The sequence below is a fragment of the Gadus morhua genome, chromosome 6, assembly GCF_902167405.1.
Source record: "Gadus morhua chromosome 6, gadMor3.0, whole genome shotgun sequence".
NCBI lineage: Eukaryota > Metazoa > Chordata > Actinopteri > Gadiformes > Gadidae > Gadus > Gadus morhua.
Window position 1 is genome coordinate 13,220,557 of NC_044053.1, and position 27,513 is coordinate 13,248,069.

Here is a 27,513-nt window from a genome sequence, read left to right on the forward strand (position 1 = left end):
CTGATAGATAACGACAAGGCGGAGTGTGACTCTGGCTTGTCACAAAGTGGGCATCTCCTTTGTGAGCAGAACACTGCAGTCCCAGTTTCTCAGTGTTTCTCCGGCAGGCACTCGGCAGAGCTTAAGGAAGCCAAGGGGAACGTGGCCAGGCTGAGGAGGTGGTCAGAGGAGCAGCTTCAGGCGATGGTCCGGACCCACACACAGGAACACCTGAAGCTACAGGCCCTGCTGGAGGACCAACTGGTAGAGCGCAGCCCACCTGTTGTGCGGTTGTTTTGATGCGGACTATCTGTGTATGTGTGTGTGTGTGTGTGTGTCAGGGATGGAAATTAACACCCGCCACACGCCATTTGCGGGTGGATTTGTATGGTGGCGGGTGAATTGTGTCACTTCACCCGCCACTGTGGCGGGTAATACTTTCCAGTCAGGTCCGATCAAATTTGCATATCTAATACATTCGTTATACGGCGCTGCACAGTTCCACAACCATTACTGTCAACATCCGGGCCCCTTCTTCCTCTACGCCTCTTTTGCTGAACTGCGACTGTCAATATCCGGGATAATACCGGTAACAGGGCTCTCAAGTCTCACGCGTTCGGCTCGAGACACACGCAATTCAACCCTTGCACACGCTCACACGCCACACGTAGGGTAACCAGACGTCCTCTTTTGCCCGGACATGCCCTCTTTTTGACACACTTTTAAAAAATGTGTGTCGGAATTTCAAAATCGTCCGGGATTTTATTAAAGCCTCATATATGTTCACATTGAATTTGAGTTGCGTTTCTCTGGGTCGTTCACAAACTAGTTAGGCTACGCCCTCCCCTACTCAGTTCTGTTCGCTTCGCATTGGTGGAAGTGAGTAGGGGGAGTGGTTAAGTAGAGCCTTCAGATTGGACGGTTTGACCTACTCAGTTACTGTCTAGTTTTGTATTTATTATTTTACCATTATTGTTTTATAGGGACAAACATTAACACATTTCTCCTACAGGGGATTGATAAAGTTCTATCTATTGAACAGAAAGAAACACTTGGTCATACTTTACACACTTTACCACAGCATTGGCCTACTGAATGCCACAGATATATTTTCAGCATTGGACTGAATGCCACACATATTTTCTTCTGAATATTAGTGTTAAGGGCATATAATGCTTACTATCATACGTTAGTTACCATGTCTGTGTGGACACATTTGTATGCAGTCACATGTAAATACAAAAAATCAAATGTTCCTATTGACTTATGATGGTGTAGCCATGCATGTTGTTTTATTATTAATATGTCAATTCGTTTTTTAATGAAAATACTTTGTATAGATGAATTATCCCCAAACTTGTCATCGTAACACCAACTGATGTGTATGAAAAACACTTTTCTTATCTATTGTTACTATTATATTGTTTAAAATGTACGCATATATTAAAAAATATATAGCGTATAAAAAGTGGCTGGTAAAAAAGATGAGTGGCTGGTAGATTTTTAAATCTACCTGCCACAGTGGCTGGTGGGCAAAAAAGTTAATTTCCATCTCTGGTGTGTGTGTGTGTGTAGTGTTTGTAGCTTAGAACATATTTTGGCGCTGTGAATCCAGCGGAATCGTATTTGATTGGTTTTCAAATTCATATGAAGTGGCACTACATGGTACTCTGAGAGACAAGTGTACTGTTGAGCAGTTTAGAGTAATCGCAGAGTCATGGTCCAAAGGCCTGTCCTATATCATCGTTCTGTGTTCCTCAGCTAGACGCAGAGTCCAGGTCTAAGGAGCACATGCGTGTTCTGGAGGCCAGGCTGGATAGCTTGGAGGTCCAACAGGGACGGATCCTCCACCAAAGACAGAGAGACCAGCAGAAGAACCCAGAATCTAAACTGATCCTCCAGCGAAGGATGAAATCGCTTGAGGGCAGCCTACAGGAGGAGCTGCAGCAGCTCAAACTGGAGACCCACAAGGGTAGAAGACCTTCATGTTGGCGAGAGAGAGAGAGAGAGAGAGAGAGAGAGAGAGAGAGAGAGAGAGAGAGAGAGAGAGAGAGAGAGAGAGAGAGAGAGAGAGAGAGAGAGAGAGAGAGAGAGAGAGAGAGAGAGAGAGAGAGAGAGAGAGAGAGAGAGAGAGAGAGAGAGAGAGAGAGAGAGAGAGAGAATTTCAAACAGAAGATAATTATTTTAATCAAAGACCGAGCCCCAGTCTTTGATTGATCAACACTAAGTGACGCAAATTTTGTGTGATGTGCTAAAAATGTATATGGCCATTACGGGTATCGAACCCGCGACCTTCGCGTTATTAGCACGACGCTCTAACCAACTGAGCTAAACGGCCACATGGTAAACATGAGTATAATACAGTTCATAAACGGTCAAAGTTGCCGAGCTCGACTTATTTGGCCGATCAACACTACGTTACACACGGTGGAAATGTTGCCCTTAATCTTTAAGGGATGTGCTAAAAAAAAATAGTAATGGCCATTACGGGTATCGAACCCGCGACCTTCGCGTTATTAGCACGACGCTCTAACCAACTGAGCTAAACGGCCATGTTGCACGTACTGAGTCGCTTAAAGAAAAAGGTAAAGTAGGCTTACATTTTATATATGATACGGTATGTAGCACACATTGAAGTTCGGCAACTTAATAGAGGAGAGGGTTTGAAAGGAGAATTGCAAAAACATGAACGCGTTAATTACCGAACGGGGAGGGCTGGAGTTAGGTGAAATCAACTGAGGGCATTTACATGTTTAACACAACCTTTCCAATACCAGTGCAAGCTCTGACAGACTGTTCCCATATGAATTGAAGACAGCACAAATTGGAATTAATGTAGAAGTTCATTGTCTATCTTTGTTGACCTCTGTTTTTGCTCCCCTATTAATTGGCCAGGGTTCAAGTATGTCCACGACGCCATTGAGTTTCTGAAGCAGATTGGGGACTCCAAGTCCCGCCACAGCAGAGAATCAACTAATCCCGTCATGAGACGGCCACAGGAAGGGGAATAGGGGAGCGAACTCAATTTAAAATGTAATTCACCCGGCAGAGAACAATACTTTTGGGCCTGTAAAATAAAGTGTATAATATAATAATTGTATTAATGACTTTATCGCCTTCCATCTTCAAGCATTTTATGTTCTGTTTTATAACACTTCAGAATTGAGTTCAGAACCTTTTGGGAATAGATAATGGTTGGCTATCTCAAAGGTTTTTCTGGAATAAAAGTAGTTTAAAAGTAATAGGCTACTTCCTGGCGATCTTGTGATTTTCCCAAGGTTCAGTATGTCAATGACCTGCTGTTAAGGTTTTCAGAATTGTGGTTAAACAGTCAATTGATCTTATATAAATAGTAGCTATATTATAATGCCTTCCACTATAACGCCTGATTTCCACCGGGGACGTAAGCGCCGCGGAACGGCTGCCCTGCATAAACCTGAAATGTTTATTAGGCTATTAACAATATTATAAAAAATGATACCGTAATGCACCCGCTCTTTGTCTTTGGATCTTTTGAATAAATTGATCAATAAAGGGTGAATCGCAATGATCGCAAGCAGAGGAACGTGAGAGTCATTGAGCAGCAGCTGAACCAGCCTAAAAATCACTTTATCACTAAAACACTTCAAGTGATAAAAATAAAAAAAAGTCACCACAGTGCCTTTAAACCATCAACGTCATAAAGGAAAAACCTCGGACACGAGAAGTTAAAGGACAATTCCGGTATTTTGATAATTGAGCCCCCTTTCTGGTTTGTTTAGGATGAAATAGAGTGGGCGACACCGAAATTTTAACTATTAGTCCTTTCTCGGGTATTTGGCTCATTTTGAATCGCTCCTGCCTGCTTCACAATGGTTGTCTGTCTGACTCTGCATACACAAACCTGTCAACCCAGCAACCCTAAACGTTCGTTTTCTAAAATGTGCAAGTAACCGAGTGGTTAGTGGCATTCGTGAAGTTAAAAAAGAAGATTATCGTCGCAATATATGGTTTCCATGATCCGTGTTAGTTGCTAATTGGAACTATTTTTTCAGATACCTCACAACCGCATATAAACTTCCGCACAAAGTCCCACTCCGTGCAGCACCTACTTTCGACTTCCGTCGGCATCTGCCTGCACTTCCCACAGGCACTGGCACACCACCAATTTCCCGTGATCCTGGGGACCGCTTCAACCGGAGCTTCAGGCGCCTCCGTAGCCCTAGCCTCCATCTCACGTAGCTCCTCTTGGGTGAATTCTGGTTCAAAACGATATCCTCTGCCGTCAAACTCAAAATCGAGTGCGTCCTCCAGAAGCCACCTTTCATAATCCATTTTCAGTGATTTTCTATGTGATTTTCCCTAATCCGAGGTGCTCACGGTACAAGACTTCAAACCAACGTAAACAGCCCACCTTTCCGGTTCGGCGGAGTAATATCAACGTACAGTAATGAGTCTGCACCAGGCCCTCTCGAATGCCGGGCCGAAACAACATTTGTTTCACTACGACTCCTTTCAGTTGCCCACCCCTCCTTCTCCAGCAAAAAATAATAACATAAAACGGCTAATAAAACGCTTGAGGCGGCGTTTTGAAAAGAGAAAACTTAATATTTTTCAGTATGGCATAAACATAATTATGAGCCTTTGATTGATATCCACTCATTTTTTGCAGAGACACATTCCTGTTCCCCACTTGTACTGGAGTGAACGGAGATATCTACTTCTGTGTGGGGTCAGAACAGCCTCATTAATAATGAATGCACAGAGATGGATTCACAAATGTATTTTGTGATTTATATTAAATTACTCTCTTCTCACAAATACATTTCAATGCAACATAAATGGATATTGGTATGTATAAATCCATAAACAAAAATAAATTGCACAAACACATTTCTGATCCACACACAAATGTACCTTGTTTTAAATAAATGTAATATAAATCCATAAATATATTAATTAAAAAAATATTTGCAATTCTAATCAAAATGTATTTGGATGTTGTTACATTTATATACAAAATGTTAAACTTGAATTTACAATACTTTTTTCATTTGTGAACTTATTTGCATTTGTGTGTTTTTTTTGCATCACTGGTCTGTATTTATATGTGGATTTTTGAGACTCTCCTGACGTCGCTAGATTCACAAATGCATTTTTTTCAACAAGGAACTCTCTGTTGCCAATCAGATGCCTCCCTATATATTTTTTAATTAATATATATTAATATAATTAATATATTTATGGATTTATATTACATTTATTTAAAACAAGGCACATTTGTGTGTGGATCTGAAATGTGTTTGTGAAACTTATTTTTGTTTATGGATTTATTTTACATTTATAGGTACCAATATCCATTTATGTGTGCATTGAAATGTGTTTGTGAGAAGAGAGTAATTTATATATAAATCACAAAATACATTTGTGAATCCTTCTCAGTGCATTCATTATTTATGAGACTGTTCTGACCCCTTACTTCTGGGCTCTATGAATCGAGGGACCCGTCCACAGTCCGCTTGAACAGTTGCAATACCAGGTTTGGCCGCTGAGCACTGATGGATTGCGGAAGTATGCACTGTTCCTGGGGGCTTGATCGATCCACACTTCGCGATTTGTGTGCGTTTTGAGTACACCATCAGTACACTCATTTTTGCCCCATCTGAATTGGAACGCCCTACGTACTCAAACTTAGCCTAGTAAGTACGGATTGTATGGATATTGGAACACGGTATCAGTCTCTCGTCCATGTTGCCGACCCTCTGAGCACCTTTGATTGATTGACTGCTGACCTGGTGCCACCGGTCATGACGTAATGTTGATGTGAAGTGGTGATAGGCTATATGAGCAGTATTATTTTATTTAGAAAATTGACCGGATACTCTATGGCTTTTACTTTTTCACTTCCTGCCCGGCTCGATCTGCTCTGTTGAAATTAATGCTGTTCAGCAACGGCTCGCGTCAAAAATAGAAGTGCTACGGAATAATAGCGCTGCGGCGCGATGCGCCCCTCCTGGGACGCTCCGCAGCGACCCCGTTGGGGATGGTTACGGCCCCGGTGGAAATAAGGCGTAACAAGGTGGTTATTGTTGGACGTGAAGAAAAGTATCTGCCGAAACCCGGGATCGAACCAGGGACATTTAGATCTTCAGTCTAACGCTCTCCCAACTGAGCTATTTCGGCATATAACAATTACCCTAAGTAAACACATAATTTTCCTTAATGGCGTATGCTTTTTCTACTTGCTTAATGGGACATTAAAAAAAATATCACACTTTGTTCGCAGCGCAGGGAGCTTGTTACTTTGTTCTTCACACAAAAAAAAAAGACATGGCCATTACGGGTATCGAACCCGCGACCTTCGCGTTATTAGCACGACGCTCTAACCAACTGAGCTAAACGGCCCGTGCTTCAAAAAAAGCATGACACGCTATTAAAACCTCCATGGGCCACATTTATTCACAAGTGCAACATTACATACGCCGAAAAGGTAGCGCTTAAAAGCCTTATTTAATCTATCATAGCCAAAAGCTATGTGCGCATCGGATGATATTATGAATAATAAAGACGTCCATAAGTAAAGACTCGTAGTGGGGGATATCTCGGCCATGGTTGAGAGGGATTGGGGGGGAAGGAACTTTGGCATTGACTCTCTGAAGTCCATGAACCGCGACATGGAGAAGAAAATAATGTACTCCGTGAGCTGAGCTGCCGGACTGCCTCCGAACTCCCCGCAACCGGAGCTGCCGGCCGCCGTCGAAGGCATCCGGCCAAAGTCCGGCAGTGTACTCTGGGAGCTGAACTGGCGCCTAAGCTAGGTGGCAACTCCAGCGCTAGAGCCGAGTTCTCCCCGCCGGAGCTGCTCGTCCGCTGGTCCACAAAATCTTAGCCATGCTCTGATTGGAGGGGAGTGGGGAAGTGGGAGGTAATATTCAAATGTGCCCCCTTCCTACGTAGGAGGGGGAGCTGTAAATATTGTTGACAATGTTGAGTGAGCCCTCAGCCCCCTCCGTAGCTGTACGTGCGCATCCAATATTTTATAACTATCCGTCGACGCAACGGAGACGGCAAGGGCTGTGATTGGTCCTCTAACAAAATCCTTTGCAGAATCAGTTTGCACCTTATTTATTTTGTACCTTGTTTACTTTGCACATTAAAGACCAATAAAACACCAAATAAGATTTGAAAAGCTTTGGAAGTTTTTTTACCACACTATTTACATGGTTAGTAGTCAGCATATAAGAACGTTCGGGTGACGAATGCATTGCGTATCCGACTTCCCGACGGAGAGCTCCGAAGGCGTAGTAAAGGTTCAAAGGTTTTTATTCGCCATTTGTGCATAAACCAGACACCGGTCCCCCCTGAAGACCGTATATCCGTTCAGTGTCGCAGCCTCGTCAGGTGACTTTTCCCCAGCCATGTCTCGCAGAAACAAAACAAGGTGCAATCCCGGAAGTCCTTCTGCGTGGATATCCTTCCTTCCTATGCTGGCCAAACGCCCGAGCCTTCGCTGCACTCCTCCCCATCTACCGCGTCTCCGCTACGGGCAGTTGGGTGGGAGAGCTGCCTGCCGGTGGTTGGCATGGCGATGCGATGAGTAGCTCCGGGTAATCGCTCAACGTACTCGGGTCAAACAGGCCAGAATTACTGCGCTCTCTCCGTATCGGTAAGTTCGCCCGGTCGTATGTGATGTTTAGGGACAGTTTGATTGCCATAGTCGGCCCTAAAAAGCGAGAAAAACATAAAAGACGCAACTTGACTATGGGGAGTTCCGCGACGTCGCACTCAGAGGAGCGCCGTCACCATGGAGACGATCGGTCACGATCGTCACGGTCGCCTTGTGCTATAAAAAGCACATGGCCATTACGGGTATCGAACCCGCGACCTTCGCGTTATTAGCACGACGCTCTAACCAACTGAGCTAAACGGCCAGTTGCTCACTGCGAGGATAACACGCTAAATAAAGCGCCACTTTGATTTACAGAATACATTACGCACTGTGATAAGGTTACCCTTAAAGTTATGCGCTACAAAAAGTACATGGCCATTACGGGTATCGAACCCGCGACCTTCGCGTTATTAGCACGACGCTCTAACCAACTGAGCTAAACGGCCCGTAACAATAATTTTAAACGGCCGTTATTTGTTCATAATATGGGAATACCCACAAGAGTACAATATAAATGAAATGATCTATTAATTAGGTAAAGCAAAAATGAATAACGACCAAACTATGACAAGAATGCAGAAGGATGAATGCAGCAGAATCCCAATCCCTAATGTTGAATGTTTATTGTAAAGCTGCCAATACTTGTAGGATAGACCCAAAGGAAGGAGAAATACTGGGTCTCTTCAATCTCCGTTACCACGACATTCGTTTGGTTCAAAGCTCAATACAAGGATTAATAATTTACGTGAATGTGATACCAAATAATCACCTACCTTTTTTCTTCCATTTTAATATAACACTTTCATTTAATAGTAATGCATTCAAGAAATAACTTCAAGAGAACTTCTGTGATTCAGAGAGACATTGTTTATTGCAGTCTGAGCGGTGGGAATGAGTCATGGAGGTAAGCCAGGTGCCTGCTACCGTAGTTATTACCCTGGAGTCTGGACGCTATAAAACCAAGATCCTGGGCTAAACACAGCTCTGAGGACATGAGACTATTCTAATGCAGGATATATCTCTGGGGAAGGCTTAGGAAGATGAGGAGGTGAGATGTGAATACAAAGTGAGCAATCTCTGGTCTCCGCTCCCTTTGGCATGTTCCAGAAGAGTCTGTTCAAGAAGACAAGAAAGTAATTATTGAGCAGGTACACACTTAACACAAATCATCATCATCACTTCTATCACTTCTGCTACCACTACTGCTACTGCTAGCAAGCAAGAGATTCATAATTTGAGCAAGTCATAACCTGTGCCATCTTTTATTTACTACTTATAGGCAAACACCACCTTATCTCTGTGTTTTGTGCCAGAACGCATAGATTAGCAAAGCACACAATTCAAAAGAAAATAAAGAAAAGTCTCAAGTATTTAAAAAAATAAAACGACTTTGTAGAATGATCTTGCTGCTTCCCCGCGGGTGGCCTCACTCACGTCCATCAGCTCCTGGTCGTTCTTGGCGTGGAGGTGTTTGAGGAGGTACCAGCGGGCCACCTGCACCACGCTGCCCGCCTGCTCCCCCGGACAGGGAGGGTAGGCCAGTCTCTCCAGCTGGCGCCTGGTCTCCCTGCGTGCGGGGGACGGGGGGACAGGAGTGAGACATGATCCCGGGTTCCCAAAGACTGACAGCTTCAGGTGTGATCCCAGGATTAAAAGGGCTGGTGGGGAGTTTCGTTCCTGGACTGCGTTACCAATGCATGCTTTTAGTCGACGATGCCACGACGATGCAGTGCTAGCTTACGTTACACGGCCAGGGCAAAAACAACGTCACCTCCGCCAAACTAACGTGATATAAGCGAGGGGTTCGTCCAGCCGAGACGGGTTTTTCTACCTGAATGAAGTGCATTTCTGAATTCGTTTTTTTATCGATTATGGTTGATCTTGTTCTTCTTTAGTAATTTATTTAAATGTATTTTTTAACCGCCACGTGACAGATCAAGAGGAGAACACAGACTTTACACTGTCAAAAGGTTCTCGAGATCGACTTCTTGACTGACCAACACTGCGTTTCACACGGTAAGGTAGTTACCCTTGAAGTACAAAAGCACATGGCCATTACGGGTATCGAACCCGCGACCTTCGCGTTATTAGCACTAACCAACTGAGCTAAACGGCCACTGCCCAAACCCAAATGGGTAACCTTTATCGAACCTGGTGCCTTAGTATGACCCAAATTTGGAAAAATGTTTAAATACTTAAAATAGTTCTTCTTAAGAATTTAGCATCTTATTAGTATAAATGGATCTTATGCTCAATGTCATGTAACTGATAAGGAAACTGCCAAATGACACACATGTAAATTCAATCTTTTTGCGAAAAACTGTGTGAGACACTGAAAGCCTATGGCCCTATTTTATGAAGTCTATGTTACAAGCCCACATGGTTTCTATTTTTAGCCGTGCAAAAGATAGTATTGCTAAAGGACCCCGGGAACTAACCAGTGACCTTTAGATCTTAAGTCTAACGCTCTCCCAACCCAGATATTCAGCATGTGTAAACCTCTATTGAGACACCACATCCGTTTTTATATTGCTTCTGATATTTGCGTAGTGACTTGAGGATTGCTCTATTGAGGATTGCTGCTTCAAACAACAGAGACGGGAAAGGGATCCAGCCATGGTGTTTGAAGCAGGATAGCAGAGGCACCAACCTAGCCCCCATCTTGGTAGCAAACTGAAGAAGTGCCTGCAAGAGAAGCGCCATGGAGGAGGAAGCCAGCTTCAGAGCCTCCGAAGTGGCTTCCAGAACAAGCTCATTCCACTCGTTGCCATGGACACCAGCCTTAGAGGGAACACGCATAGATGGAAAGAAAAAAAAACCTTTAAACTAATTTTAGATTTACGATTCCAGATATAAAAAGGGCAAAGTAATGTAATATCAGCTTTGCAAAGTAGTTAAATTACTATAGAAACCACATTGTTAATTCATGGTAAACATCCCAAACGGCAACTAATTTCACAGTCGAGAGATTCACAACACTCCATTCTGATTGTCTGTTCAAAGAGGATAGGCAGCAGAAAAGCAGCATTAAAGGATTTAACCACCGACGGCATGCATCCAAATGTTCTGAAATGAACCATGCAGAGGTCCCCAAATGCTCAGAGCTCCTGACAAAAAGGGAAAAACAAAGACTTTGCCCTCCTTTGCTGGCTTGGCTGCTTCCAGTTGACCTCGGCTGATGATGACCCAACGTTATCATATCTGACTGTGAAGCCAGCTACCCTCCAGCCAGCCTGCTAACCTGTTCCTGCCAACGTGACTTGATGAGGGCACAAGAGACCTCCGGCCCTATACTGCCCCATCCCAAAACTATCCCACTAGTTATATCATTGCAGTCCCCTCCTCTGCAAAATAAACGCATGAATAATCCCCCGGATCGTGAGACTAGTACAAAACTTCAGCGTTCTTGCTCGGCTTTTAGACTTCGGGGGCTAATGTGATAACTCAGATCTAATTAAATATGTACTTGTGGGATTGCAACGATGAGGACGATGATACGAGCTCATTTACCGTTCCACATGGACACTCACCATGCACGGCCCCAGGGCCAGCAGGGCCAAGCCCAGCAGGCTGGCTATCTGTGCACTGGGCAGGCACAGCTGGGAGGCGAGCTGCAGGCTCTGTCTGTAGGCCATCACGGCCTGGATCAGCAGGCCCTGGCTACGGTACAGCTCGGCCAGCCACTGGTAGAGGGAGAGACCGAGAGACAGTGAGACAGAGACAGAGAGACAGAGAGATAGAGTGAGACAGAGAGACAGAGAGATAAACAGTGATGAGAAGAGAGGCAAGGACAAAACATGAGGATTACAAGAGAGAGAGACAAACAGAGAGAGACACAGAGTGAGAGAAACAGAGTGAGAGAGAGATACAAAAACACAGTGTGATAAGCAGGAGGGAAGAGGGCAGCAGCAGCAGCAGAGATAAACAGTGATGAGAAGAGAGGCAACAATAAAAAGCTAGGATTACAAAGGCCAGGGGGACATAAGAGGGGTGGAAAAGAGACTGTATACAAGGAATGACGCGGACAGAGACAGCCACTCAGTAGCAGTTACTTCAGGCATTCATCTTATCACTACACCGCAGACATAAAAAACGTCGAAAAAACCTCCCTGCTGATTACAGCCCTTCGATCAGGAACTGAAAGTATTTCACTAGTCCAGTCTATCAGCGGTGGACGGTGTCCGCGGTACTAATAGCCAAAGTCATCTTGGCAGAGAAGGATAAAGATGGCAAGCCTTTGTGGAAGTGTGTGCGCCGTTGCTTTCCCCTATACAGTGAGGATGCAAAGGTCTGAATCCAACATTACGTAGTTTCTCTTTATTATAATGGCTTAGGGTATCCAACCACTCATTAATTCAGTTATATTACTTTACATAGCTAGATCACCAAGAAAAACATTAAAAACATATCCAACCTTTCTTCTTTTAATGAATGCACTCTCTGGCATTGAAATAAAGTTTTGAAAAATTGCCAAAATACCATTATTATATTGCGTACCACTACAAGATAGTAATGCAATTTTGTTATGTGATTCAATTAGATTGTCTATACTTTTTTTTAGGTTCTTTGCAATGTATGCCATGATGAGGAATCCCATTATGATGCACCTTTTAAGTGGAGCATTAAACTAGTACTTGGGGTACATTAAAGGGCTACACAATGGGCGTGGAATAGGCTCATTGGATCCCTGCCGGTTTGCGTAGGTAGCGAGCGTGTGGGCGGAGGGTATTCAGATCCTTTTGAAAGCAACAAACGGCCTAAAATATTCATAAAGCAGCCGACCTGCGGGAGCGCCATGCTAATGACAGCACTCGGTGCGTTTGGAAACCAAGGACGAGCCGCTTACATGCCAAGCCCCGAGGTTGGTGGGGTTAACCATGACGCTGCTGCTGAGCTGCTCCAGCACGGCGTCCGGCAGCACGGTACCCGCCCCGGCCAGCAGGAGGCGCTGGCACTGCACCCGCCTCAGGGACAGCACAATGGCAGGGTGCTCCGGAGAGACGCTCAGCACCTGATGAAAGAGAGTGTCAACAAACGGAAATTAATAATTCAAGGACATAAAAGGGTAATCTGGTTTTGTTTTTTTCTGATCCATAGCCGTTCAATTCATTATACTTTATATTACATTAACATTGATATTCAGGGCATTACGCAGACACTTTTATCCAGAGCGCCAATAAGTAACTTTGTCAGAAGAAAGACTAACACAATATATCGCTGGGACAGTAAGGATGTTCATAGAACTAAGTCCCAAGCACTTACAATTGCTAGGTTATAAGGTTAATTACCTATTCCCCATATATAGCAAAAATAGCTAGGATAAGATGCTAAACAATGCTAAGTGCCGTTTTAAAGTTCCATAACGTACAACATACAATAAATGGGCACGTTAAGTGCCTGGACGTCCAAACATACAATAAGTGCATAAGAGGGGTGTTTTCAGCAGTGTCAGGGAGGAAGGCTATACTGAGTTCAGGTGAAGTCTGAACAAGTGAGTTTTGAGTCTCTTGCAGAAGCTGGTGAGCGACTCTGCAGTACTGATGTCTGAGCTCGTTCCACCATTGTGGTGCCAAAACAGAAGAGTTGGGACTGCAGTCTTTGCTTGCTCTGAGCGATGGCTGTGCCAGTCATCCAGCTGAGGGAGTGGAGCGTGGGGTGCTCGAGCTGGGGTGTGTGGTCTGACCAACGCCTGGGGGTAGGAAGGGGCAGTTCCACCTCCTTGTAAGCCGGTTCCATTAGCTTGAATCTGATGCGAGCTACTACAGGGAGCCAGCGGAGGTCTCGGCGCATCGATGAACTTTGCTAGGTTATGGTATATCTGCAGTCTTTAAGGGAATCTCAGTAAGGTTACAGTTCCAATGTCACTGATTTACTTTCTGATTTACTGATATATTTTCGCTACATAAATTTAATTTATTATTATTATTATTATTATTATTATTATTATTATTATTATTATTATTACATTAAGGAAGGAAGTAAGGAAGGGAGGGAGGGAGGGAGGTACGAAGATGAGTGAATATAAAATCTAAAATTCATGAGCTACTTAACCTAATTGACAAGTGGGGCAGCTTGACTTGCTGGATACACTTCAGCACCCAAATCAAAACGGAGGGTACATGAAGTGTTTCCGAGCCAGATCCAGCCTCTCTGTCTGCTTGTCTGTCCGTCTTGTGTCTGTGTGTGTGTGTCTAGTGTTTGTGTGTCTGTGTCGACTGTGTGTCTGTGTTGACCTACCTGTGCGCAGAGGGCCTCTGCCTCATCCAGCCTCCCCCCAAGTGTGAGGCCAGCGAGAGCCTGCTGCAGCACCCAGGCCTCCAAAGCCTGCGCCAGGGGCCGCTCTATCTCCTCCACGCAGCGCACTGGGAAACACAGCACACAAACAGCAGGGGGGGAAGCCATCAACAGTGGCTGACAGCAAACACCAAGTAACCCGAGCAGCGGCCTGAGCAGCAGAGAACCAAAGGGGCCTGCGTGGCTCACCTTTCTCGGAGACCACCGCCATGAGCGTGGGCTCCAGCCCCTCGGTGCGGGTGGCGTTCTGGGAGAGGAAACGGGCGGCGTTCTCCGTGTGGCAGGCGGCCATGAGGCTGGCCCATGCGGCCGGATCGTCTGGTGCACAACGGAGACGAGATGGAGAGAAGTCCCGACACGACGGGGAGAGAGAGAGAGGGGGGGAGCGGAGGGATAGGAGGAAGGGGATGTGAGCGGATATGAACCAAGTATTCACATGAGCGGAGAGCAATCGGTCCAGTAAACACACAGACGCAGCTTTAGCATTTAGAGACAAAGGCAGTGGGGCAGGATATTGTTTTCTTGTGTGTGTGTGTGTGTGTGTGTGTGTGTGTGTGTGTGTGTGTGTGTGTGTGTGTGTGTGTGTGTGTGTGTGTGTGTGTGTGTGTGTGTGTGTGTGTGTGTGTGTGTGTGTGTGTGTGTGTGTGTGTGTGTGTACCAGGACAGAGCAGCACTGCTCTCTGCATGGTCTTCAGGGCATTTCTATGCCTGTCTTCTCCAGAGTGTCTGCCGCCTGCCAGCTGGTTCACGCCACTGTACAACAGCGCCCTCTACAGGCACACAGGATAATTGCAAGCTCAAATGGAGGTTTGCAAGACTGAATAAAACATGAACAAATATCAGCAAGGAACTAATGAAGAACCCGGCCAGCACCAGATCATCATAGAAAATCTATATTTCTTAACTAAATAATTTAAAATGTTGAAGGAGAGATCCTCCACTCTGCGTTCCTTCTCAAGAATATCTCTGTGCTAATGAGGGAGTTTACTTTTACCCTCTGGGGGCTAGGGAAGGGGGGTGTCATCAAACTATGACCTGTCAAGCCTTTTGAGACTGTAACGGTGATTAAGGGCTATACAAATACAATTTCATTGATTGAATATAACCCTTGTAAAGTCCGTACACAGCACGTACCTTTCCTTGTGTCATGCTGGCGAGACAGGCGACATGGCCGGCCACTGCGCCACCCTAGGGAACACAACAGAACATGACCTGGATCACAACCGACAGAAGCCAGGCCCATACCCGTTTCTAATGCACTGGGGAGATGCTTCCTTGCTTGCCCCAACAAGTTTGCGCCGCGTGCTTGTTGTAGTTTTTCTAACGTGACTAGTTGTTGCTAGACAGCAGGTGAAAAAACGGGCAACGTTTGCCAAGCCAAAAAAGCGTTAATGGTGCGAAAAAGAAAATGACCGCCGTTTAAATTGGTGTGTGTTTGCGGCGTTAATAATGCCGTTAATAAAGCGTTAAACTGACAGCACAAATATATATATATATATATATATATATATATATATATATATATGCACACACACTATTATTATTAATGATAGGATTTGGGTGACCTAAATATAATTATAGAATATGTTTTCCATTAGCGCTACTACAAGTGTGTGTGCGTGCATGCACGCGTGTGTGTCTGTGTACGCATGTGTGTGCGTGCATGCTTACATTTGCTTTCTTTGGGCAGTACTGTGGGACCAGTCTGGACAGTAGAGCCCAGAGTGAAGGGTTTCCGGGATTGCTGTGATAATGAAAAACAAACACTAAATAATTGCATTTAATTAGCATAACAATGTGATGAGTTAGGATAAGCTATATCCCAGTAACTAAACAGCTAACTAGTACAACCGGACGCTCCACCTGTGCACTGCCCGGGACGCCTCCCGCTGCACGCCGCTGTAGTTGCCCTGCAGAGCCAGCAGGGCGCAGGTGAGCAGGCAGCGCTGCTCCACGGCGCCCCCGGTGGCCGTGCCCTGCTTCAGCAGCTCCGTGAGGGCGGCAGCGGCCAGCGTGGCGTCGCCGTGGTCCAGGCCCAGCGCACACAGACACAGCAGGGACTCCGGGATGGGCTCCTTCAGCATTGAGCTGGGGCGGAGGGAGGGAGGGGTTAGGACCCATGGCTACGGCTTGATTAAGGACACCAACACACCTCACCTTCAGCCACACGCGCACGCGCACACGCACGCGCACACGCACACACACACAGTAAGCACTACTGGAAAAGATAAAACAGACTCTTATTAACCTTGTTGAAACATCACATCTGCCAGTTCAAGACGACATTCAGGCAAGGCTTACTCTTACTATGTTTAGCAGCCGTGAGGATAAAAAAAATAAGCATTGGAAGCCCGCTGCAGAGCACGCCTCCTTTGTAGCTCAGCGGGGTGGGCGCACCAGAGCGGCAGACCACTGACCATTTGAAGAGCAGCGTCTTGGCGGAGTCCAGGCCGCCCAGCCGGTGCTGAAGCAGGGCCAGGGCGGTCAGGATGTAGGCCTTCTCCTTCTCACTGGAAGCGATGGCCAGGGCACGCTCGTAGGCTAAGGAGCGCGCACACACACGCACACACACACACACACACACACATTGGATACAATGAGAAACTGTGCAACAGCCTCCAGACAGTAACCGAGTGCCTTTGGTGTGGCAGCGTCTCACCGTTGATGCTCTCTGGTATGTGTCCTGCCCTGCAGTGGGCCAGAGCCAGCCCCGCCAGGTCCTGGAGCTCCTGCAGAGGGGTGGAGGAGTAGACGCGCACCGCCTCCTCCCACTGCCCTGAGGAGCTGGGGGGGGCGGGGGGGGGTTGGACCGGACAGTACCGTTAGAAACCACTGTCATCCATACAGAACCACCGCCGTTTGGAAGTGCATCAATTTATGAAAATAACTGAAATGCGTGTCTCTGTGAGGTACGTTGACTGCTTTTGCATCTTAGCAACTCAAGTACAAGCTGTCAATAGACTGGTTGGTTGAACGGTGAGTTACCACAACGCGCGACCGAGGCTGCCCAGAGCGAAGGCCAGCTCGTCTGTAGGAGGCCCCGACTGGAGGAGCTCCACGGCCCTGAGGTTTAACACAACAACAACAACACATTATACAGCTACACAAGGATCGCACAAAATACCTCAAGAACAGGCTGACATGGCTAGATTAAAGTACCACATACATGTTATTCTTATTTGCCCAAAGTGACATAATGCCAAGGGTAGATGAAAGAAATGACACAGACTTGCAGAAGTGAAGCAGCCTTTTGGACTTGAACTGCACACATACACCATACATAAGTGGGAGAAAGCAGTGTTACCTCTGGTAGGCCTGCAGTGCCTGTGTCTTCAGCTGCAGGTGTTCGTTGAGGAAACCCAGCATGATCAGGGCATCAGGGTCAGTCTGGATCCTCTCTGGGTGAATGACACCGAGTCACAACCAACGGCAGCCGTCAACCCTCAACGAAATAACGATCCTCAAGGTGATGTGCCGATTTGTTCCACTGCAGTCATTACTTTACTCCTAAATGACTCTTAACAAGCTGAGCCCATCCAGCCTCCACTGAATCAACCAGAGTACCTATAACTTGGAATTTATATCACTTGGTCTGTCGCCAGGCATAATTCGATTGCTGCACTAAACTGATGACTGCAGTGAAAAAGTTGCTCAGCGCAGACTTGAACGGTTCCACTGCCACACTGGTGGATCCCGGGAAACAACGCTGGTCCCGATTCCCTATGTTAACGAGAACCCGGGCACCAGTGTACCTGGGTGCCAGTATACCCAGGCCTGAGCACCTGTTGCAGTGCGTAACTGTGTACCAGTGTACCAGTGTACCAGTGTACCAGTGTACCTGTTGCAGTGCGTACCTGTGTACTTGCTGAGCGCCGTCTGAGCGGCGGACACGGCGTTCATCTGGACGATGTTGTAGCGGTACAGCTCAGAGTCCCGGTTGCTCTTATCCAGCAGGGTGGAGCACACCCAGAAGGCGTAGCCCTTCACCCCCTCCGTCTGGGGAGGCAAAGAGAAACCGTCATGGAAAAGAGAAGTAGAAGCTCACAATACAGTTGTACCAATATGTTTGGCTGGCCCTGGATCCTGTGTGGTACATCTGTGTTGTGCTATTCTGTGTCAGGAGAATAAGTATATAAATATTAATACAATTACATACCACTGATTCAAAGTTATCCCATTCATTATTTTTTAAAGGGCAGCCCCTGAAGCATGTTATTCTCCCCTTGACCACAAGATGGCCACCAGTAAAGTGCGAGTCGAAACGTAAGCTCACGTGAGTGCTGAGTTCCGTGGTGTGCCTGAAGAGGTCCATCGTATCGTAGCTCCCCACTGCCTCTGCTATCAGAGCCTGGCAGGAATGAACCAAAAGGTACAGAATTAAAGAAACATTCTGAATGGCTTCTGTCCTCTCTGACTGAGAGGGAATGATGTAGCATTGGGACCACAGGTTGGAATCTAACCTTGTTGGCTAAAAGGAATATTCATGCCCGAGCATTTGCCTTGATTCAGGGGTTACTCTGGGGCTCCATCTAAGCCACAGAGTAACCCCTGAATCAAGGCAAATGCTCGGGCGTCTGATAGATTAAATGATAACGTTGATATGTGTGTGATTCCAATACCTGTCCAATCCAGCAGTTCACATACAGCGGCTCCAACGACTGCGCTACTTTGAAGGCCTCATGTGACAGCTGGGGAACGAGAAGAGAAGTTATCCGTTGGGTCGTATTTGGGTCCCCAGGCAATGGTTACTATTGTTCTCTTTGTTAAAATATACAATAATTACCTCTAAATTTTCCTTCTTCAAATACAGTGTGCCAAGATTGGTCCAGGCTGTTACGTTCTATTCAACAGGGGAAAAAGTAAAGAAGAAAATCTATAAATACATTGCTGGAAATAATCATTCCACATGAATGCATAGAATAATTTACTCACATTAGGTTCAACTCCAACGGATTTTATGAAGCTGTGTTGAGCCAGGGCAAAGTTCTCAAGACCTGGTAAAACAAATATATAAAAATTTAAACCCAGACCTCGGCTTGAAGACGATGATGATGATGACGATGATGATGTACAGCATTTATGTGAAGCCTTTGTTTACCTTTGCTCATCGCGATCACTCCCAGTGCATTCCAGTAGCTATAGTTCCCACTGTCCATCATGATTGCCTTTTTTACACACTTTAAAAAAAAAAAAAAAAGAAAAAAAAAAAGTAAAGCCAAACAGACATGAAAATGTTCCCACTAACACAGATGCCCATATCTAAACCTTGTGGATATTGAGCTTTTCATGTCTAGACTTAAGGGGAGGGCCGGTACCTGCTGGGCCTTCTCTAGGAGCAGGGGCTGGCTGCTGTTGTCCCCATCTGCAAGGCAGGGGAGACTGGCTTGACGATGATAATTGAGTCCCAGGTCGTACCACAGGCTGGGGGCCTCGGGCATCAGCTTCAGAGCGCGGCCGTAGCACCTGAAGAGCACGGTAAAGGGAGCCAAGGAGGGGGTGAGGCATTGATGAAATCCACCAAATGTTATGCAAACCATCTGTTTTTCCATTTAAAAGGGGTGGTCATTAAAGGGCTGATTATGCTCCCACATTTATGCAACGCAAGGGGGTTATGGACCCCTTAAGTCCTTGCGGACCCTCCTTGTGTCCACCGCAAGGGCCTGACGTGCGCCTCCCAAAAATTGTAACCTTCCGTCGAGGTGACGCAGCAGCAAGGGCTGTGATTGGTCCGCTTACTAAAACCGGCGCAGAACCATAATGGTTCACGCTGCGTGAACGGTGAACCCTGATCAGCTCTTAAGAGGGCCATAAGGCTGGTCGTACCGCTCTCCCACTTTGAGGGTCTGGGCCTGGTTGAGCAGGTGGTTCTGGCTGGAGGGCTCCAAACCAGCCAGCGGGCCTGGCATCAGAACACGGGCTCTGTTGGGAGACACGGCACTGACTGTGGTGCAGGCGTCTCCCAGCAGCTTCCACAAGCAGGACAGGTCTGGACGGAGCTCCACCGCCCTGAAGGGAGGAGGGAAGAGGACAGGGTTGGAGGATGGACGGAACATGACCGTCTGGAACATCTCGTCCTCCACTCTGATGCTGGGACGCCATGGCCTGAGAACACCTTTTGGAGCCAGTTCTTGAGCCCAGTTCAACCCATTACCTGAAGTGGCTTTTGATGGCCTGTTGAATGAGGTCTATGGCGCTTCCGTCTCGGTAGTCTTCCAATAAACCTTTGGCCAGGGACAGCAGACACTCTCCCAGACCTGGAGAATAAACAGTTACAGTACGCCAAAATAATATCATATATTAAGGTGGAGTAAGGCGGAATGCCCCCAACAAACTGTAAAAACCAAAAGCTATCCCAAGACATGCACGCGCACACACACACACACACACACACACACACACACACACACACACACACACACACACACACACACACACACGGTACCTTTCAGGGCGGGGACGTAGTCCTCGCGGGCAGTGATCTGCCGGTACTCTGCGGCGGCCTCCTGAAACTTGCCCAGGGTCTGCTTGATGGAGGCCGTCTGGTAGACGCTGTAGATGGAGGAGGGCTGCAGTGCGTGGGCCTTGCCGAAGGCCTTCAGGGCGGCCGTGAAGCTCCGGCGGTTCAGGTAGGCCTCGCCCAGACACTCCCAGCACACCCAGTCCTCCGGGTCGGCCCTCAGAGCCGACTGAAGGCTGAGGAGAAAAAATAATTGAAAAATTGAAAAATAAAGGACTGGATCTCGAGCCAGAAATGTCACAGGAAAGAGGGGTTGGGGGTGAATGACGTACTCTGCTATAGCCTGGGGCTGCTGTCCGACCTTCAGGTGATACAGGCCTCGTCTCATCCAAGCCCACTTGGCCGACCCAGGCGTGGAGTCGTCGATCACCGCCTGAAGCACGGCCAGAGCGGTGTCCTGCACCGCGGAGACCGAGAGGGAATGAGTGACAGCTGAACCGATGCTGCTCATCCATAATCCTGACCGTAGACAGTCATCAGCCATGCGTGTGGATTTAGGGGGAGGGGGGGCCTCTCTGTAGGGAGCTCACCATGTCTCCCTGCTCCATGCTGAGGTCCACCAAGGCGGCCCCAGACTCCTCATCGCTGGCGTCCAGCTCAAAGGCCTTCTTGTAGCAGCCGCGGGCGCGGCTGGCGTCCTGGACCACCTGCCGGTAGTAGTGGCCCAGGTGGCGGTACACGCAGCCCAGGTTCGGGTCCAGCTTTGCGGCCTGAGGAACACATTGACAGCGGCTTCTCAACGTGCATCTTGATAACCAAAACCAAAACACAGTAGAAACAAAGTGACATGGATATTTTGAAGCAAACCCTGAAGTTATTTGTTTTATGTGACTCCCAATGCTCCTCGTGGATTCATATTTTAAAAAGGAACCAAAAGAAAAACAATTTTGCTTGAAATGTTCTCTCAAACAGATTATTTCAGGAAGACGCTAATTTAAGGCCAACAGAGCTCTAGGTTAAACATTAGTGCTCCGCAGCAGTGGAAAATAAATGTAAAAGCGGGGCTCGCTTTTTGAGGGTGGGCGGGGTTTGGAGAGAGTAGGGAGAGTGTATTTTTCTTGCTTGAAATCGCAGATCTTGCCTTTAGTTGAGTTCTCAAAAAAAGCAAATAACTATATAATAGAAGAAGAAGGTGGCCCTTGACTGGCTTGATTGCCTTGGCTGGGTGATTAATCGAATTTTGATCGCCATTGCGATTTTAGCGTTGAACGATCACAAAATTAACATCAAGTTTTTTTTTAAAATCTTTTCTAGAAAGGGAAGAACAGCTGGATACGTATCTGTATATCACTTTAGATTGGAACATTTTCTTTTTGACCATTTTCTGTATTTCTTTAAGGCATAATTTTACAAAAAGAAAATCTGAGAAACATGCTGAATAAATACAACATGTTTTTCAAACTCAAAAATAATCGTTTGAATAATCCTGATTTCAATATTGACCACAAATAAAGGTGATTAAGATTTTTCCCCTAATCGAGCAGCCCTACCCTTGACCCTGACCTAGCAGTGCCGCAGTGCCAACCTTAAGCAGATGTGTGTGGGCCTTGCTTCGGTCCCGACGGCTCTCCTCTCCCATGTCCCAGTAGAGCTTTCCCAACAGGAAATAGCTCTCCCCGACGTCGGGGCCCTGGGCTGCAGCCTGTAGGAAACTACAGCAGGAGAGAGAGTTTTCACCAGGACACCGGCCTATTGAATCACACGGTACAACCAGCTGTGGATAACACAGGTGATTCACACTGAAGCACTAAGAACACCCAGGCCGGCCCACCTCTGCTCTGACAGTTGGAGCTGTCCCTGGGCGGCCTGCCCCAGGCCTCTCAGTACCAGCCCCTGGACTAGGTCTGGCATGGAGTCCAGCAGCTCAGAGGACACCTGTGGACGAGCCAGAGAAATACTGAATCTTTATTAATGCCAAAGTCGATTTTTTTAGCCATTTCAGGTCTTGCATAACGTGCGTTTCTGAAGCTATTGCAACAAACGCATGTTCTTCAAAGGATATGGATAAGTGATCTTAGACCAATTGGACCACAAGGAATCATTACCTGTAGAGCTTGTTCAGCCTGCCCTTTGTTCAGATACGCTCTCCCCTTAAAAGCTTTCAGGACTGTGTCATTTTCAGCACCAGGGATCTGAAACGAAAAGTTGAAAGCATATTTAATAAAATAACAATTGGCCTGATTGTAAGATTCAAGCAGTGCACTAAACAATATCTAATGCCTTATATCAAAATAGATGGAACACAATTGAACATATAAGAGAAGTGTATCTCAACCTGCTGTCTATTTCCACAATCTAGGATATTAGAAACAAAAAGGAGAGTGAAATAATTGACCAAGATTCATTGCTACACGTTTCTGTGACAAATATGGATCGACAAATAAGCGGCAAGTATTGATTCTTGTGATGTCCAAGCCCTGAAGGTCTGACCTGCTTCATGGTCTCCAGGGCCTGGTCTGCAGCCTGGGCGTCCCCACTCCGGACTAAGGTCTCCAGCCTCATCCTCAGCAGCTTTATCTTCACATCCTCATCTCCAGATACACACAGGGTCAGACCTGAAGCCCCAACACACACACACACACACACACACACACACACACACACACACACACACACACACACACACACACACACACACACACACACACACACACACACACACACACACACACACACTGCATCAGTTCTCTGATCTTGGATCAAAGACTTCCATGATAAAAGCCAGATCTAACAGCTTGTTACTTGTACATCAGTACTGTGATCATAACTGTGTCGGTTCAAAAACCAATCAACTCATGTTTTGCTTCTTGTCCTAGATCAGTTCTAGAGACCCAGGCGTGCTTTACCTTGGGAGCAGGACAACGCGCTGTCACTGTATCGGTGCAGCTTGAGCTGGGCCTGGGCCAGACTACACCATCCGGTAGTGGAGCCTGTTTGCTTCAAGCCTGAGTGAACAGAGGCCTGGGAATCAGTTACCCAGCATTCAAAACGCAGGGTGTGGTAGTAAACTAGCCCTGTGCGATTGACTATAAATGCAATGGTAAATAGCTTGTGAACAAATACGTTTTGTCGGTTCGACATGGGAGCTCACCTTGTGCCAGGCTCCTGATGGCCTCTAGATATTTGCCTTCCTGCAGCAATTTGGTGCCCATACCAACGTGGGCCAGACCATTGTTTGGGGACATTTCCAGGAGCTGAGAGAAACAGCTGCCAGCTTCCTCTGTCTGGACATCTAGAAATAAAAACAAAAAGGGAGACATTCATACGACATTTCAACGTTAACCGACTAACTGCTGTTAGACGTCAACGATAACACAACAAACAATTCCTGCAAAGAGAAAAACTGCATCTTGAACCTCAATGTGAGGTTCCTCGTCACATTGAGGTTCTGAAAGAGCGTGATAGAGTGGTTACCTGTTTTGAGGTGGTGCAAGCACAGGACCTCCAAGGGGTAACTCTTACTGGGGTAGAGGGACAGCATGGACTTGCAGGCCTCTTTCATCTTGGCCTCCGCTTGTGGAAGCTGCAGAGCATCACGACAAACACAGAAATATTGTTTCTGGCCTGAGAGGGCCCTAAACTCTCCTTTTACACTTACACTTATTCCTTAATTATTGTTATTGTTATTATTCTTGGACGCACCTTTGTTGCAAGTGTCGGGACACTAAAGGCTGAATTAATGAATGAACTTTAACATGAGTTGAATTTGATTTGGCTGACTTTAAATCCTCAATAAAAATCACTTTTTTCTTAATTACGTGTTTTTTGGGAGAGACATGCTGAATAAAAACATCATGTTTTCAAACTCAAAAATAATCGTTTAAATAATCGTGATTTCAATATTGACCAAAATAATCGTGATTATGATTTTTTCCATAATCCACCAGCCCGCCGCCTACATGCATAATAGGAAGAACATACATGAAACATGATGCCATCGCTGCTCTCAAGCTGGCTGGCAACCTAACTCTTTCTCCTGATGAAACTGCTTGTCAAAATCACTCCGTTTGAGGCCGGAGATAATAATGCCAATAATAATAACAATGATTTAATTATTTCCATCGGCTTAGGGGCCTGGCCTTGCCCACTAACAAAAAGTTTAAGCAACAAGCTTATGAAGGTCATAATTCATCGCTAGTCTATTACTCAAACATGCCCAGTAGCCTTATAATGGATTGGTTAATGGGTTCACTATCTATGAAACATGACTAGGGAAAGATCTTTATTTGGGGACCATTGCTCCCCCCTGTGGCAGAGGAGAGCGTGGCGGCAAACGGCACATTTGAAAAAGACGCTATAAGATGCGCAGTTGCTTAACTATAATAAAAAATACGGCTTATCTTTAAACCGCAATGTTTTGAGAAGAGGTTTTAAAATATTTAAATCACCGAACCGCATCAGAGACTATTACGGGACAGTCTTACCTTAGAGAGACACCTGATGTAGTCAGCCGAGAGCTTCCTGTGTTCCTCTCCGGGGGCCGGACAGGTGAGCACCATGGCCTTCTCAAAAGCGTTGACCAACTGGATTCAGGGATGACAGTCAATGGTAATCAATGACAACTATAAGGAGCATGCCTCATGCGATTCAACAATTGAGTGCAATGGCCTCACTTATGAGGGCACTTGATAACCGCTCTGGTCTCCTGACAATATTGAGTGCTCATTCATTTGGATCAAAATTGATATCAGTACAGTTATTGAGTGCTCATTAATTTGGATCAAAATTAATATCAGTTCAGATAGCATATTATCTAACGTGTGTCTTCATTATTCTAAAGGAGATGGGGATTTTCACAACAGACATATCATGAACATAATGAATTGTTTAATCAAATCGCATGTTAATAATAACCACATATTGAGGGATTGTGAAGCTGAATATGGGGGATATCGTACATGCTGTTGCGTTTCGTTGTCTGTCTGATGTGTCTCAACAAAGCCCGACAGCTCCTTGATCATCTGCTGCCACAGCTGCAGCAGGTCAGCCTTCTCTATAGCGTCTTTCTCCTTCAGCTCGAGGAACTGCAACCACAGCTTTGCCAACTGAACACACACACACACACACACACACACACACACACACACACACACACACACACACACACACACACACACACACACACACACACACACACACACACACACACACACACACACACACACACACTCCGTCATTTAACAATCTTTATCATTGGTTGTTTGGAGTTGAACAGGCGTTTCATGAGTAGCGTACCTTTAAATGTTCCTTGTCCGACCGATAGCTTTCAGTTAATTTCTTGATCACCTCATAACATTTAGTTTTGTCCGTGCTGTGAATGGAAAGAATGAGGATCGGCAACAATATGCCAGGTGTATCACATCACTAAATACTTATTGTTAATTAATCGTGCAGCCAAAGCAAATAGAAAAATAGAAACAAGAAGAAACATTTGAACAGCCAAATAAACCAGGAGAAAAGCAGTGAAATGGTGAGGTCCAAGGTGCGTTTGGTCGAGCGGGGAAGGGTTCTGAGGAAGGCTTTCCTCATAATCGGGGCCCACCTCGCATACAGCTCCACCAGCTTCTGGTAGACATCAGGCAGCTCAGCTTTGAAATCCCACTGATCGGTCTTCTCATACAAATTAGCTAAGCCCTGAAACACAAAAAGCATTTCCAAGGCTTGTTTTGGTCACATCACAAGGCCGAACCTCAAGTGATGTTTTGAAGGACCAGGAGACCAGATTAAAACTGTAATTTAAAAGGCAATCTGTTTGAGTATTTTATCTGGATTTTATCTGGAGTATTTTATCTAGAAGTATCAAAGGAATAAATGTGAACATATTCAGCATTTAAAAAAAACAGAACAAGTGTTGACATGCAACATTGTCTTAGCAAACTTAGTTAATTTGGGACGAAAGAGATTTGGCAAAGATAAGAGCATAACCTTTAAGAATAAACATTATTTTTCCTACTTTACCTGCCATGCAAGTAGCTGCTCAGGTTCGAGCTCCAGGGCCTTTTTATACGCCGTCTGCGCCTGGTCCGGTTGCTCCAGCTCACTGGCTGCCAGGCCGATAAACACCCAGGCATTATAGTTCTCCTTTTCAAGTTTCAAAACAGCCTAAACAAATCAAATGGGAGAGGGAGAAAACAGGAGTTAAAAACAGTAGTGTTAGCAGGAGAACCAATAAACAAACAAAACATGTCAATGTCACGCAAGCTGTTTATAAATCTGTAAAAGTTGTTAATACTTCAATGTTTTATGGGGTACATTATCCAGTAAGACATGTCGGGCACTTTCCTTACCTTGCAATGCTTTAAAGCCTCTTTGAATTCTTTGTTTTTAATAGCCTCTCTGGCACTTTTCAGTGCAGCTTTCACTTCTTTAGTAGACATCCCTGAGTGATCTACAGGGATAGATGACAATCGCAGGACAATATGAACACACACTTCACTGTGTAAACATGACGAAACATAGCTGAATCTGAATTGAGCCTTAAAAGCGATGGTTTCGTTTTCATTCAAAACAGGTGACAACACATTGTTCTAAAGAAACAGAGGCATACATTTGAATTGCAAGCAAGATAAAAAAAAAAAAGATAAATCAAATATCACATTTGCTTTGATACTATTATGTCTATCTATAATGTCCTGTCATTGTGTCAAGGAAATCGCAGCTGAGCAACTCTCTATACCGAGTTACTAGTTAGCCTTAGAAGCTAGTTCAAATGTATCTATGACTATTTATTCAAAGTAAATACATAACCAACGCATTCAAACCTTTAAATAACTGAGACCTTAGACTTATATATTTGAGTGTAGACCGCTAGTTAGTCGACCTGTTTGGCTCTGCACTGTAAACCATCGGTGGGAGCTGTAGTGCAGAATAGAGCAGTGATGTTCTGCTGTGGTGGCTACTTCTCCGCGTTCAACGACAGGAAGTAAATAGTCGGGACTTTCAAAGTAAAAGCATGATGTTGCTATTCACTGCATTTACTGGACAGTACTATACTTTTGCTTTCCATTAGAATTGGTAATAAAAGTTATAATGATAATAATATTCATACTAATAATGAGTCAAATGTTAGACATGT

The 27,513-nt window shown here is 45.6% G+C and overlaps 2 protein-coding genes and 6 non-coding genes across 11 annotated transcripts in view; 1 reads left to right on the forward strand and 7 right to left on the reverse strand.

The window, feature by feature from the left end:
* The window catches only part of fam81b (family with sequence similarity 81 member B), a 36,422-nt gene extending 33,343 nt beyond the window's left edge, over nucleotides 1-3,079 (forward strand). Inside the window, exons 6-8 of the mRNA XM_030359776.1 lie at nucleotides 108-243; nucleotides 1,741-1,951; nucleotides 2,875-3,079. Of these exons, the coding sequence (XP_030215636.1) occupies nucleotides 108-243; nucleotides 1,741-1,951; nucleotides 2,875-2,990 (463 nt within the window). The 3' untranslated portion in view covers nucleotides 2,991-3,079. The remainder of the gene's footprint in view (nucleotides 1-107; nucleotides 244-1,740; nucleotides 1,952-2,874) is intronic.
* trnai-aau (transfer RNA isoleucine (anticodon AAU)) lies at nucleotides 2,244-2,317 on the reverse strand. Its single transcript has one exon. It is a non-coding gene; the product is annotated as a tRNA-Ile (tRNA).
* Nucleotides 2,458-2,531, reverse strand: trnai-aau (transfer RNA isoleucine (anticodon AAU)). Its single transcript has one exon. It is a non-coding gene; the product is annotated as a tRNA-Ile (tRNA).
* A 2,989-nt stretch (nucleotides 3,080-6,068) lies between the features above and the next one.
* trnaf-gaa (transfer RNA phenylalanine (anticodon GAA)) lies at nucleotides 6,069-6,141 on the reverse strand. Its single transcript has one exon. It is a non-coding gene; the product is annotated as a tRNA-Phe (tRNA).
* Nucleotides 6,142-6,289: 148 nt separating this feature from the next.
* On the reverse strand, nucleotides 6,290-6,363 carry trnai-aau (transfer RNA isoleucine (anticodon AAU)). Its single transcript has one exon. It is a non-coding gene; the product is annotated as a tRNA-Ile (tRNA).
* A 1,452-nt stretch (nucleotides 6,364-7,815) lies between these two features.
* trnai-aau (transfer RNA isoleucine (anticodon AAU)) lies at nucleotides 7,816-7,889 on the reverse strand. Its single transcript has one exon. It is a non-coding gene; the product is annotated as a tRNA-Ile (tRNA).
* A 110-nt stretch (nucleotides 7,890-7,999) lies between these two features.
* On the reverse strand, nucleotides 8,000-8,073 carry trnai-aau (transfer RNA isoleucine (anticodon AAU)). The gene has a single exon. It is a non-coding gene; the product is annotated as a tRNA-Ile (tRNA).
* Nucleotides 8,074-8,474: 401 nt separating this feature from the next.
* On the reverse strand, nucleotides 8,475-27,355 carry skic3 (SKI3 subunit of superkiller complex). Of its 4 annotated transcripts, none has more exons than XM_030357679.1 (41): nucleotides 27,259-27,355; nucleotides 26,726-26,826; nucleotides 26,397-26,540; nucleotides 25,981-26,072; nucleotides 25,674-25,749; nucleotides 25,337-25,483; nucleotides 24,863-24,961; nucleotides 23,853-23,961; nucleotides 23,530-23,670; nucleotides 23,285-23,383; nucleotides 22,869-22,993; nucleotides 22,484-22,570; nucleotides 22,210-22,313; nucleotides 21,964-22,090; nucleotides 20,969-21,148; nucleotides 20,711-20,835; nucleotides 20,364-20,614; nucleotides 20,073-20,175; nucleotides 19,745-19,927; nucleotides 19,237-19,384; nucleotides 19,020-19,098; nucleotides 18,854-18,915; nucleotides 18,705-18,761; nucleotides 18,541-18,609; nucleotides 18,195-18,269; nucleotides 17,776-17,917; nucleotides 17,226-17,319; nucleotides 16,907-16,984; nucleotides 16,581-16,705; nucleotides 16,339-16,462; nucleotides 15,785-16,009; nucleotides 15,593-15,665; nucleotides 15,056-15,109; nucleotides 14,580-14,691; nucleotides 14,111-14,239; nucleotides 13,865-13,989; nucleotides 12,474-12,638; nucleotides 11,158-11,310; nucleotides 10,278-10,408; nucleotides 9,062-9,194; nucleotides 8,475-8,740 (listed from the first exon to the last, which is right to left on the reverse strand). In XM_030357679.1, exons 2-41 carry the CDS (start codon nucleotides 26,813-26,815, stop codon nucleotides 8,660-8,662), a joined length of 4,716 nt encoding a protein of 1,571 aa, XP_030213539.1. In that variant the 5' UTR covers nucleotides 26,816-26,826; nucleotides 27,259-27,355; the 3' UTR covers nucleotides 8,475-8,659. The 4 variants fall into 4 exon arrangements, with proteins under 4 accessions (XP_030213539.1, XP_030213540.1, XP_030213541.1 ...); XM_030357680.1 differs by having other exon boundaries at nucleotides 27,200-27,319; XM_030357681.1 differs by having other exon boundaries at nucleotides 27,217-27,318.
* Nucleotides 27,356-27,513: the final 158 nt, after the last annotated feature.

Bases quoted from the DNA above. Each gene is read 5' to 3' on its own strand.
- skic3 (XM_030357679.1), bottom strand. From the start codon at position 26,815: ATGTCTACTAAAGAAGTGAAAGCTGCACTGAAAAGTGCCAGAGAGGCT. The intron at 22,091-22,209 runs GTGGGCCGGCCT...CTCCTGCTGTAG, and splicing joins CTCCAACTGTCAGAGCAGAG to TTTCCTACAGGCTGCAGCCC. The intron at 18,916-19,019 runs GTAAACAAAGGC...TTGTTTTACCAG, and splicing joins AGTGATCGCGATGAGCAAAG to GTCTTGAGAACTTTGCCCTG.